At 41.1% G+C, this 13,307-nt stretch overlaps 1 protein-coding gene across 1 annotated transcript in view; it reads right to left on the bottom strand.

Annotated features, from left to right (window-relative positions):
• Positions 1–13,307, bottom strand: part of ZBBX (zinc finger, B-box domain containing) — a 69,367-nt gene that overhangs the window by 27,364 nt on the left and 28,696 nt on the right. Inside the window, 5 exon segments of the mRNA XM_015418147.1 lie at positions 1,201–1,335; positions 1,801–1,921; positions 3,248–3,258; positions 3,528–3,694; positions 9,472–9,648. Coding sequence (XP_015273633.1) covers positions 1,201–1,335; positions 1,801–1,921; positions 3,248–3,258; positions 3,528–3,694; positions 9,472–9,648 — 611 coding nt within the window.

Genomic DNA, 13,307 nt, shown 5'->3' with positions numbered 1-13,307 from the left:
TCTTCTCTAATAATATTTCTGGTTTCAAACCACAGTTCTTCTGGTTCATGTTCACTTGCACTTAGTAAAGGAAATCTGTTCTTCACATGGTCTGTAACTCTTCAAAAATGTTGCTTAGATTGTATCTTGGCACAATAAATGTTTTGGTGTTTTTCTTCAGCTTCATTCTGATCTTCCATATTAACAGATCATAGTCTGTACCACAATCAGCACAGGTCTTGTTTTAGCAGATGAGCTTCTCCATCTTCGGCTTCCAATTATGTAATCTATTTCTGTGTTGCCTTCCAGTGATGTCCTCCACATATACAATCATCTGTTTTGTTGCCTGAAACATTTATTTGCAATGAACAAACAGTTGTCTTCACAGAATTCTATGAGTTGCTCATTTTGTGCTCCTAGCCCATCTCCGAAAAATATTTGATTTTTCTTTGTTTCCTTTTGTGTTTAAAGTGGTTAGCTTTTATCTATCATCATGTTTCCTTCCTCTCAGAACGTCCTTTGTCCCATTTTGAAGGGGGGGGGAAATCTACTATTTCTGATTCAATGTTGATAAGAAGCAAGAGGAACACCAATACACTTTCCATGAAATGTATATGCTCTCCACTGAACCAAACAAACCATCTTTGTTTGGTTCGGCATGAGAGCTAATCAGTGTTAATCACTATGTATTCTTGAGACAAGACCGATGTACTCCTGGACCGATAACTGAAATGCAATCTTGTCATAAAAACAAAACAATGACTGGCCATTGTGTGTCAAAAGCATGGGAAGCATAGCTAACAGAGGGGCATCTGCAGCTCAGAGATTCTGCTACAGCCCCTAACATGAACAATGTTTCACGGCTGCTGAAATCTTCTCCATGCATGCAATCTCTTAGTGTTGGTTCACTTACTCATATGCAGACAATGCACTAGGGTTTGATTAGCTGTGTGAATGCTTGACAGAGACACATACCTTCCTGTAGCTGTTTACTCTGCTGCAAATCCTTAGTTTGAACTATAGTGTACCAAAATGTGGCCACACAACAGGTATGTGCAACAGATCTTAATATGGCCTTGTAAACTGATCCTTACACAGCTAGGTGTTGGACTGAGCCCTGATATTCATCCTCCCAAAAACCTGATTAACCAGTCAGATTCTTATGATGTCTTGCCTATGGGAATACTAAAGTACTCTATATAATGGATGGAGAAGGCCAGCAAACCTGCTAAATGAGCATTTACAACTTCCTCATCCTCCTCTTCTCCAACCCAAGTATCATGAGCTTCATTTATCAGAGATCTGGCAGGTTTAAGTTCATCTTCTAGAACATCTGGCAACATTTCAAGTGGAGTCCTATGGAAGTAAAAAAAAACAACACAAATGCTTCAAAACTGCAGTAATATACCACAAATCCTTTTTGTCTACACACCGTGACTGAAGTTTGATCTTCAACCACAATGCCTGGCTCTTCTAAGAAAGGCTGCATGTTATTGTTGGGTTCCAGGTAGAGTACAGAAAACCACTGCAAGTCAATGCTAAACTGCAGCTCCTTCCAAAACTAAAATTCATACCCATAGTTTCTTCTATGAACAAAGCAAGTAAAAAACATTTCAACTGCTTGCTAACAATATAATCCTCTAAAATTAAATCATTCAATTTAATATTGGTAATGTACTTGTCCCGCAGTACTTAACTATAAAGCAATAATTTCCAATATCACTGTACAGGTACTTTGATTTATAAAAACTCTACATTAAAAGAGGCAACTAGATCAAAAAACACAGCTTCTTATGTGCATGTAGGCAATTTGGTGAATACCTTTTGTATTTCTTAAGCCATAATCTTTCCATATATTTCAAGCTATCCTCTTTGAATTGGATTTTCATAGTTTTTTTCATAATTGGAGGACTTGTTTGCACCTCACAGGTTTCTGCATTTTCTGCAAGAATGCAGAAAAAAAAATATTGGCTACTATTTGAACATATTAATTTAACCATCGTATCTCATTGTCAGTAGAAACTCTTAAATTACAACAACATAAGCAGAAAGGGGGGGGGGGAGCTCAGGAAAAAAATTCTAAGGGTCTAACTCATTGACTGCTGGTAAACATGTACAACCCATATAGAGTATGCCCAACCCTGGCCATGCAGTCACTGCAGATGCTTCACTGATCAACGATTGGTGCTTGTTAAGTTACCAATGTACATGCATGTTCAGTAGATCTGACACCAGCAACCAGGACAATGCTATCTCAGAATTGCCTATCTCCATTCTCAAAACCAGACACATGTATCGGACGTACACAACTGAATGCTGACAATCCTATTTAGGTAGCTAATCATGCTCCATGAGTATCCTGAGAGTGCTGCAGCGGTGAAAAAGGTGAAAAAATCCCTATGTTAGGGATTATTAGGAAAGGGATTGAGAATAAAACAGCCAATATTGTAATGCCCCGTTATAGATCTGTGGTGCGGCCTCATTTGGAATACTGTGTGAAGTTCTGGTCACCGTAACTCAAAAAGAACATTGAAAAGGTGGGAAAAGTACAGAGGAGGGCACCAAGATGATTTCCTATGAGGAAAGGCTGAAGAGTCTGGGACTTTTCAGTTTAGAAAAGAGACAACTAAGGGGGGACATGATAGAGGTTAGAAAGAGTTGACAAAGAGAATTTTTCTCCCCCCCAAAACACTAGAACCCAAGGGGATCCAATGAAACTGATGGGCAGTACATTCAAGACAGACAAAAGGAAATACTACTTTACCTAGAGAGTGATTAAAATGTGGAAATCGCTGGCAGAGGATGTAGTGATGGCCCAGGAATAAACAGCTTTAAAAGGGGATTAGATAGATTCATGGAGGATAAGTTTATCAATGGCTACTAGACATGGCGGCTAAGGGAAACCTCCACATTCAGAGGCACTAAGCCTCTGAATCTCAGAGCCAGGAGGAAACATCAGAGGAAAGCCTTGGCCTCTATCCCCTGTTGTTGGCCATCCAGAGGAACTGGTTTGCCACTGTGTGAGACAGGATGCTGGAGTAGATGGACTACTGGTCTGATCCAGACAGGTTTTTCTTCTGTTGTTATCCTTCATTCATCTCTGGGGTGGATCCAGATTAAGTTTCCCATTGCTAAATGGAACTTTCCTACTTCCCCCCTTCCACTGCAGCCCAATGTTCTCCACAAGATACCCCTTCTGGTGGGGAGAGGGTCTATGGTGGGGTGGGGAAAACCAATGGACAAAATCAGGTTAGTGGAAAATTTAGACCCGATCCAACCCTTTGTATGGAACAGCTGTGACTGCCATATGCTGAAGAGAGAATCTGCAGCTGCGTTTTGTTATTTCTGATGTTCTGTTTTTAGAACAACACAATAAATTGTTATATTTTGTATCTTATTTGGAAATGCTATCCGTCGTAACTGCACTTAGCTTGAAAGCTCAGTGTAAATTAGGGTTGTGCTTATTTGTTCAGACTGAAGAATGTGCTGCTACGCAAAACATGTTTTTCTCAAACATTAGCAGCTATTGTTCTATACCTGGCTCAGACTGACAGCAACGTTCTTCTGTATGCTTTCGAGGGGAATTTCTGCTTCTCCACTGATTTAGTGCTTCCTGGAAAGACTTTGCAGACTCTTCTTCACTAAAGGTACCATGCAGTAAAGACCCACCCGTCTGGCACTTGGACGTAACTCCCGTTGGTACTGTAAAAGCCTCCTGGATTAAGTTCAAGAATTACCTGTGACTAATTGAAATCCATTAATTCCAATATACCCTAAGAACATGAATAAGTCACAAACCTACACTAAACACAAATGCACACACAGAGTTTTCTTCATTGAAGAAATCAGGTTTTAACAGAATAGAACAATGCAATAGTCACTGGTTTCTTTAATACATTTCTTAGCCACCACTGTAGAACAAACCTGCTCAGTACCCCACAGAGTAAAATCATCAAAACAATCATCAGTTTAGAATTACGATCTGTAACAAAAGCACAGAACGCCCCAGACCAGCAAGGTATAAGGTAACTCAACTCCATATTAAAAAAAAAATCTGTCTGGCTACACTGGGTGCGATACATAGCTAAAAATACTTGGAAACCCAATGGAACATAAGCAAACAATGTGTTGGATTGTGGTAAAGGAAACCACACACTCCACATCACTCAAATATTACTCAAGGGAGACAATGAACACACAAAGTTGCCTTATACTGAACCAGTATAAGGTCAATATTGTCCACTCAGACCTGTAGTGACTCTCCAGGGTCTCACGCAGAGGTCTTTCAAATCACCTGTGAATTAACTAATGAAGTCAAAACCTTCCTCCAAGTATCCCATGAGGATGCACTCACTTTCAATAGGAGCATACATATTGTGCAACCGAGGCATCTCATAGATAACAGCCACAGCTCTCTAGAAACCAGTGTGGTGTAGTGGCTAGAGGTCTAGGAGACCCAAAATCAAACCCCCCCTGACCATGAACTTGCTGGATGACTTTGAGCCAGTCGCTGTCTCTCACTGTAGCCCACCTCACAGAACTTGTTATATACCACCCTAAGCTCCTTAGAAGAAAAGCAGGATTTTTTTTAAAAAATGTACTAGATAGATAGGCAGAGAGAAACTAGGAATGCCTGAAAAGAATACTGTGGTAATTGTGGGCATAGCTGTATAGAAGACGTGTCCACTATTAACGATTATGGGTATGGAGGAGCTGAATCACATGTTACAAAATACCTCAGCTGCTTTGGTGGAGAGCATAGGCTATAAAGGTTATACATAAACCCATTTTCTCACAAACACATCTTCAGGGACAAGAAGATCTCAGGACCCTGTGTCTAGAGACAAACCCACTAAGATTAAGGGATTAATAGTATTAAGCCAACGATAATGCTAGCTGCTATTAAACTCTCACTGCAGAGCCAGGGACTGAATTTTTGAGGCATCTTAAAAGCTTCTTCTAACCACACTGCAGCAGACCATTATTTTTCCTTCCCTTCCCCCCCCCCCAGAAATGATGCATGCTCTACCTAACTGTGTATTATGTAACAACACCATACTGAACTATATTTAGACGTGTTTTTAAGAGAAGCCTGTTACCCATTCTTCACTCCAAATTAAGGCTTTTTTAAAACTTAGAAACAGAAGCATTTTGCAAATACGAAGGCAGAGTACCTTCCTTTCTCTAAAATAATACAAAAATATGAACTTGTCAGACCACTGGTCAGCCTAGCACTGTGCAGTCTACCTCTACAGGCAGTGCCTCTCCAAACTCCCAGACCAGAGGCCTGCCCCAGTTCTAGAAGTAGAGATGCTTTGTTACTAGAATGTCAGAGATTAAATTTGGGACCTTCTGTTTGCAAAGTATATAGTTTGTTCGGGGGGGGGGGGGGTGGTTTTTTTTTAAAAGGTTTTACTTTAAGAAACTAACAAACAAAAACCTTCTTTACTCAAGGGGCTCCCTGTCCCTGGCTTGACGCTACAGCTAGCTGAGAAAATGACAGTTCATATAATTCCTCAGCAGGTAACAAACGTGATAAAGTGTCCCTCCTGTGTTCAACTATCCCACACTCTTCCAGTTCCTCCCCCTGACTCATTTCATAAAGAAGAAGGGGGTTTTGGCTCATGAAGAGGAAGATGTTTCATGCACACAAGAAACCAGACCTTTTCTTCAAACAAAAAATAGGAAAAGGTTTATTAAAGAACAAACAAGAAAGGAAAGTTTACCATTAGGCAACACTGTCGGCTTGATTAAAAGCACAAAGCGATAAAAGCTGACTTTTACGCTTGGTGGGCTTCCGGTCGGGCTAAGATGGAGGACTGACATACTTTCGCGATTGTGCGAAGTGAGCGACGGCCGCTTTTGACAGCTTGGGCAGTTTTTAGCCCAACGCATCGCTCCCCAGTGAGGGGGGGGACAAGCAGGCAGCAGCGCCTAAGAGGGAGTGTGAGGTTGGCGTGATCCGGCTCCCGAAGGAGCCGTTTCATGCTTTGATCTCCTCCCCCGAAGAAGGCAAGTGCCAAGCAACTCTGCAGCGGCCGTTCGAGCCGGATTACCGGTTTAAGCTCTCTACCAGCCGACCTCTTGAAGATGGGCAACAACAGTAAGTGAAAAGAAGCAATGCGAAACCCGATTTGATCGTGCTAGATAACAATAAACGTGCCGCTTACCTGAACTGTGATAAGATAAAAATTGAAACAAGCGGTTGAGCGGGAAATGACCAAACATTCCCAGAAATCCGATTCCGGCAAAGAAAATAGTTGATTGAAGGCTTTAAAACAGTAAAAAAGAACATTGTTTAACATTCCTGCGGTGGGAATTGAGATATGTGCGCAGCCAAAACACCCTGAAAAAGAGGTAACTTTTTTGTTTGTGGATGCGGAAAAAGCATTTGACAATCTTAATTGGAAGTTTATGTTACAGATGATGGAAAAAATTGATACGGGACAACAGTTCAGAAATTGTATTGAAGCTATCTATTCGGAACAAAGAGCTACACTGAATGTAAATAAAGAATTGACCGATAGCTTCAAGGTACAGAAAGGTACTCGGCAGGGTTGTCCCTTGTCACCGCTATTGTTCATTTGGGTGTTGGAGGTACTTTTACAAAAAATACAACAAGATCAAGAGATTAAGGGTTTGACACATAAAGGTTTTAAATATAAATACCGTGCTTTTGCAGATGACGTAATGTTTATTGTGGAAAACCCGACGGAAGAGTTACCGTTACTATTTCAAAAAATAAAAGATTTTGGAGAATTGGCAGGATTTTATGTAAACAAGAATAAAACGAAGCTTATTTGCAAAAATATGACGAAACAAAAACAAGTGGAACTACAAAATTTGGTACAATGTGAAGTGGTAAAGAAGACGAAATACTTAGGCATTGAGTTAACTGCAAAGAATATAGACTTATATAAGAACAATTATGAAAAACTATGGGCTAAGTTAACCCAAGACTTTAAGAAATGGGACAAAATGAACTTGTCACTGATGGGAAGAATTTCAGTTATAAAAATGAATGTCCTACCACGTTTGATGTTCCTGTTCCAAACAATACCAATACTTAGTAAGACAGATTTGCTGCAAAGGTGGCAACAAGAACTATCAAAGTTTGTTTGGGCAGGCAAGAAACCGAGAATTAAGATGAAAATACTTTGTGATGCCAAGGACAGAGGTGGACTACAGCTACCAAATCTCAGATTATATTATGAAGCGGTTTGTATGACCTGGTTGAAGCAATGGGTGAAATTAGAAAATGATAAGCTATTGGGGTTAGAAGGTCATGATTGTAGATTTGGTTGGCATGCATATTTATGGTATGACAAAACAAAAATGGATAGCTTTTTTAAGCATCATGTGGTAAGAAAAGCATTATTTGTGGTATGGATGAGATATAAAAAATATTTTGGTGATGTAAGGCCACTTTGGATTGTACCAGTGGAAGTGTTAACATCTTACTCAAGACGTAGAGACAAAGATTGGTTGCTGTATAAAGACATAATAAAAAAAGAGGGAACAGAATGGGTAATGAAAAAGCAGAATGAAATTGAATATGAATATGAATGGTTGAAATACATGCAGATCTCTGACCTTTTTAGGTCAGACAAAAGAAATTATGGTTTTAGAGAGGAAAAAAATGAAATGGAAAAGGTATGGGAGAGTGGAGGGGGAAAAGATATCTCTAAAATGTATAAAGTGTTGTTAAAATGGTATACAGAAGATGAGACTGTGAAAGAGCAAATGTTAAAATGGGCAATAAATATGAATAAGGAAATTGACATAGAAACCTGGGAATATTTGTGGAAAAATGCTATTAAAATATCACCCTGTACCAATGTTAGAGAGAATTGTTACAAAATGATGTATAGGTGGTATATGACCCCAAAGAAAATTGCAAATATGAACCAGAATATGTCAAATAAATGTTGGAAATGTAAAAAACATGAGGGCTCATTTTACCATATGTGGTGGACTTGTGAAAAAGCTACACTCTTTTGGACAAAAGTCCACAAAGAAATGCAAAAAATACTTAAGTGCTCTTTCAAGAAAGCGCCTGAAATTCTGCTTTTGGGACTAAAAATGGAAGAAGTTAACTCGACTAAAAGGACTTTATTCTGGTACCTTATTACAACAGCGAGGATGATTTATGCACAATTTTGGAAGACTGAGAAAGTACCAGAAATCGAAGACTGGATACAAAAAGTTCTGTTCATGGCAGAAATGGATAAAATTACAAAGAAGTTGAATAATCAAGACGACAACGTGTTTTTTCAAGAATGGAATGACTTTAAAATATATCTGGAAAAGAACTGGGATGTAAAACAAAACTTAATATGTTTAGATCAATATTAAGTCAAATGATGTTATCTTGAGGTTGGACGATAACAAATGATGTGTTAATGATATAATGAAATTTGTAAGAAGGGGGAGAAGCATTGCGGGAAGCCACTGGAGGGAGGGGAGGAAGGGAATGAGGTAAACAATGGACTGAATGATTTAATCTTATATGTTATGTTCCTAAGAAAATAAAAATTTGTTTACCAAAAAAAAAGAAAGGAAAGTTTACCATTAGGCAACACTGTCTGCTTGATTAAAAGCACAAAGCGATAAAAGCTGACTTTTCTGTCTAGCACACTGATATCTGACATTAGATGGCACAGTCACGGAATGTCAGAACCCAAAGAAACAGAGGCTTAAGCATTCTTCTACAGTTCAACAAAGTCCAGGCCTCTGTTCAGCAAAATCTCCAAGTCAGCTGTCCCCTTCCCTTAATCTCTAGCTCAATTATAACTTTTGGTCCTTTTGCATCAGATGATGACCCCACATCACATCAGGGTCCACATGCATAGGAACTCTCTGGAAGATTGAATCATCATTCCTACTCCCCCCTCCCACTTTAATGAGCCCAGGTCTTCAAGAAAAACTGTCACCTTTTTGGCTCCAGCCTTGAAGAAGATAAGAGCCTGTGTCCAAAACAGATTAATTACCAACACCTGCAGTGCTGGAAGAGGTCCACTAATATTCACATTAACCCTTGGGAGGAGACAGGGTGCTTTGCCTCACACACTGATTTCAGGAGGAGATGGAAAGCCAAGTCCAGTGAAATCAGTGGAACGTAACTGTGATGCACTCTGACTGGACAGCATCCTCAACAAATGAAGCTTTTGATAAGAGAAGAAGAAGAGCTGGTTTTTATACCCCGCCCTTCACTACCCGAAGGAGTCTCAAAGCAGCTTACAATCACCTTTCCCTTCTTCTCCCCACAACAGGCAACTTATGAGACAGGTGGGGCTGAGAGAGTTCTGAGAAAACTGTGACTGGGCCAAAGGTCAGGCTTCATGAAGGTCAGGCTTCACGTGGAGGAGGAGGAGGGAATCAAACCCGGTTCTCCCGATTAGAGTCTGCTGCTCTTAACCATTACGCAACGCTGGCTCTCGTCTTGCTAACATAAGAGACAGAACAGTTCTGATATCATATGTCTTGTATTACCTCTATATCATGTGTTGGCATTTTTGGTAAAGGTGAAGAAAGGTCTGACGGATCCTCCAAGAAATTAACTCCTTTCTTGTGTTCATAATTTATCTTTCCATTAGATTCATCAGGATAGATTTTCTTCAGGAACTGCTGAGCAGCCTGCAGTTTCTCAACCGGAACATGTGTTTTTGCCTATGGAAAAATGGGGAATCATATACTGAATTCAAAAGAAAGCAAAGAACATTTTAGGCTTTTGCATGATTATCAGCAAGAGGAGGCTCGAGGGCCAAGCTTGGGTGGTGGCAGACACCATGGGCTACCTACTCAGCTATCCACTCAACAGCTGAAACAAAATAGTTCATCTTCACTTTTAAAGCTGGCCAACCCTACTGGGAAACTAATCCTAATCCTAAATCCAGCAAGGTTAATAGGCTTAGAAGGGTGTAACTTTGCTTAAGATTGCAGCATGGGCTGCTCAGAGCTGGTGCGTAGTGCTACTTCTTGTTGTTAGAACTTCTTGGTTAATCTTAAAATTAAGATGATTCTACAGCTGGGGGGGTTATTATTTTACATATGAGATTAATAAAATTCAAATTTATAGAACCTAACATACACATCTCTTGTTTTATATGGCAGGGATAAATTATGCAAACACATTTTGCAATGAAGTCATTAAACGGACTGCAAATGCAGACAAAAAATAAGGAGCTCTCTCAAGGAACCTCCTTCCAATGAAAAGGACCCTTGAAGAGCCTCTTGCATTACCCTTCTGAACTCCACCCTTCACATCCCAAACCATAACGTGTTAAAGGGGTGGGGGAAACATCATTTTAAACTCCAATAATGAATTATGATTAATAGATTAGGATATGGTACATCCTCCCTCAGGCTAAGGCATTTAATGACCCCAGGACACCACCGCAAAATTTAAATAAGGAATCTCAGTGTTTGTAAAATCATTCCCTCGTTTTAATGAAACAAAAGAATTATCTGGGAAAGTTCTCATGAGCTAGCAGAAAATGGAATCATCTTGCAAAAGAACGCCAAGGATAAATTCTTGGCAGATAATTCTCAGACCTTTGAATCTTTACAAAGCACATCGAGAGCAATTACAAGCAGGTTTACTCAGAATCCTACTCAGTTCGATTCAGTGAGGCTTACTTCCAGGAAAGTATTCTTAGAATAGCACTGCAGGGGAACATAACAATAAACTCTCAAACAATGAAGAAAACATCTCCCACAAAGTAGTCAAAGATGAGGTAATTCTCACCTCACAATCAAATGACCAGGAAAGGTGTACACACACACACACACACACACACACACACACACACACACACAAAACAAGTTCTTCCCCTCTAATGTCTGCCCCTTCCCAAAAGCTGTCTGGCAGTCATCAGACTACTAGAGCACCACCCTTTTGTCCAGGACCAGACAGAGTCTGTCCTCTTTTCCCCCGTCTCTGGTGTTTGCCTTTGGTAATACAACTTTCCTTTCTCTCTCCCACACACACACACTTATTCTCACTTCCTCACCCCACCCCAATCCTGAGTTGCTATAAATACTGCTCTTTTCTCACACTATTTCCTCAGTGTCCAGATCCCTCTACCTCAGGAGCTCTATACGATGGTGGGTTCTACTAAAAACAACTAAAATACATTTGACACCTAAGTTAAGAAATACATATGTTTAGATAAGGTATAAGAACCTTTAAGACATAAAAAATGTTAAGAACTGTTTCTAGAATGATTTGATGTCTCCCTTTTATGGCCACCTGTTAATAAAATCAACTGTCTTTACTTATAAAGGTCTAGCTTAGTTTGTAAAAAAATATTGGACCAAGCCCACATTTGTGTATACACAGACTCAAAAGAAGTGGGGTGGGTTAGGTGCTGGAAACCTGTACTTTTCCTCTAGCACCCAAGGAAAACAGAGTTGCACTTACCTGTTACTGTTGTTCATTGGTGTCTTCTGTGCAGACATCCAAGCTCCAAAGAGGATGCCCCAACCTTGCTGGAGGTGGCGCGTGAGCGGGATTTCCCACCCAAGACACCCCTCCATCCTTCTTGTCAACCAGAAAAAAAAAACTGGAATAGAAACCCTGTGCCAATAAACCTCCAGGATTTTGACCAGTTGGGTACAGATCTTAGGGCAGGGACTGTCTACCACTGAGAAGGTTAAACAGCAGGGAGGAAGGGTGAGGCACTCTAATCTATAACCTTAAGAAACTATGGACATAACCCAACTGTGTGCACCTATAGCAGACCACCCGTCTGAAAACTGTGCCAACCTATTTTTAAAACTAGGATTAACAGGGGTCACTGGGACGGATAGTCAACATTTCGGCTGTTGTTGCCCTGGCTCCTTCTGTGAGGTCTGGTGCTTGGTGGATCTAGGCCATGCTATGCTCTTACTCTCAGGGAAAGGGAAGGAACTGGTAGGGGCTCTGAGTATATGTGTATGGTGCTGTCGCCTGTTGATGTCTCTGCCCCTCATAAAATGGAGTGGCAAACCTTGAAATGGAGTGAAGCACTGCCTTGAAGTGGTAGTGGGCAGAAAGACCCCCTGGGATCTGGCTGGCTGTTGATTTCTCTTCAGGGTTGAAAGGAACTCGTCAGCACCCTGGGAAAACAGAGTCGCCTCTTCAAAAGGAAGGTCCTCAACCTTACAACGTGTCTCCAAAGGGAGAGCCATGTTATGGAGCCAGGAGTGGCATCTGAGGACTACTGTAGAAGCCAGGGATCTGGCTGACACATCAGCAGCATGCCTGCCTGCATTTATTGCTTCACTGAAGAACCTCACTGCCTCTGAATGGATGATCTTGGCAAGAGGTTTAGACTAACCCAGAAGCATGTCTAAATACTGGGAGAGGCTCTCCCACAGGAAGAGCTGATATCCCCCCCCCTATCATCTGGTAGCTGGCAACTCGAAAATGGAGGGCAGCCAAGGAGTAGAGTTTACGTTCCAAGGCATCTAGCTGATGACTCTACCCATCTGTAGGGGATAAGTGTTGCCCCAGTCTCTGACGGGCCTGCATGGCCTCTGTCACCAAAGACTATGGGGGAGGTTGAGTAGTTAAAAACTCACATGAATCCTGCTTAACTTTATACAGGTTTCCGATTTTGTGAGGCATGGCTGGAACGGACGCTGGCTTGTGCCAGATCGGGGTTGTAAGAACCGAGAGTCCCTCTAAAATTGGGAATGCCACTGTTCCTGGGGAATCAAGATAGAGACAGCTTAGGATTCTGTCCTTTGGTTTATTATCTGATGCTGCAACATCAATTTTGAGGGCTTTGGCCATCCTAAGCATTTGCTCCCCATACAAATACAAATCCTCACTAGGCAAAATAGGGGTCGGGTCTCCCACGGTATTGCCTGGCGATGTGTTGGAGGTGGTCTCTGAACTGCAGCAAGAAGTTACTGACACTTCTTCGTCAGGTTCATGGAATGGAGAATGGAATGGAGTGAAGGAGGGATGGAATCCCATGAGTTGAGAGTCATCCTGATCCTGTCTGGTACTAAACGGATGAGGTTGATAGGATTCCCATCTCTTGAGAAAGGTAGATGACATGTATTACCAAGCCTATTGCCAAGCCAAAGGTGGGACCGGTTCCAGTCTTGAAAACTAGCCAGCCAGGACTCCCGAATGATCATCCTCCAAGGTGACAAGGGATCTTGGCGGGGAATCAACATGCAGTGCCAGAATGTGTGGAGGCACCAAGAAGATGTCTTCATCTGCAGTCTTTTTTGGGGTGGGTGATGTTCGCTATGCTTGGTCGTTGAGTCAGCCTTTTCTTTATGTTTTGGTTTTTTCATATTTCATTGTTGGAAGCTCTGAATGTGAGTGGGCA

The sequence above is a fragment of the Gekko japonicus genome, unplaced genomic scaffold, assembly GCF_001447785.1.
Source record: "Gekko japonicus isolate JY-2015 unplaced genomic scaffold, Gekko_japonicus_V1.1 scaffold1768, whole genome shotgun sequence".
NCBI classification, from domain to species: Eukaryota; Metazoa; Chordata; class Lepidosauria; order Squamata; family Gekkonidae; genus Gekko; species Gekko japonicus.
This window is presented reverse-complemented; position numbering and strand designations above follow the sequence as displayed.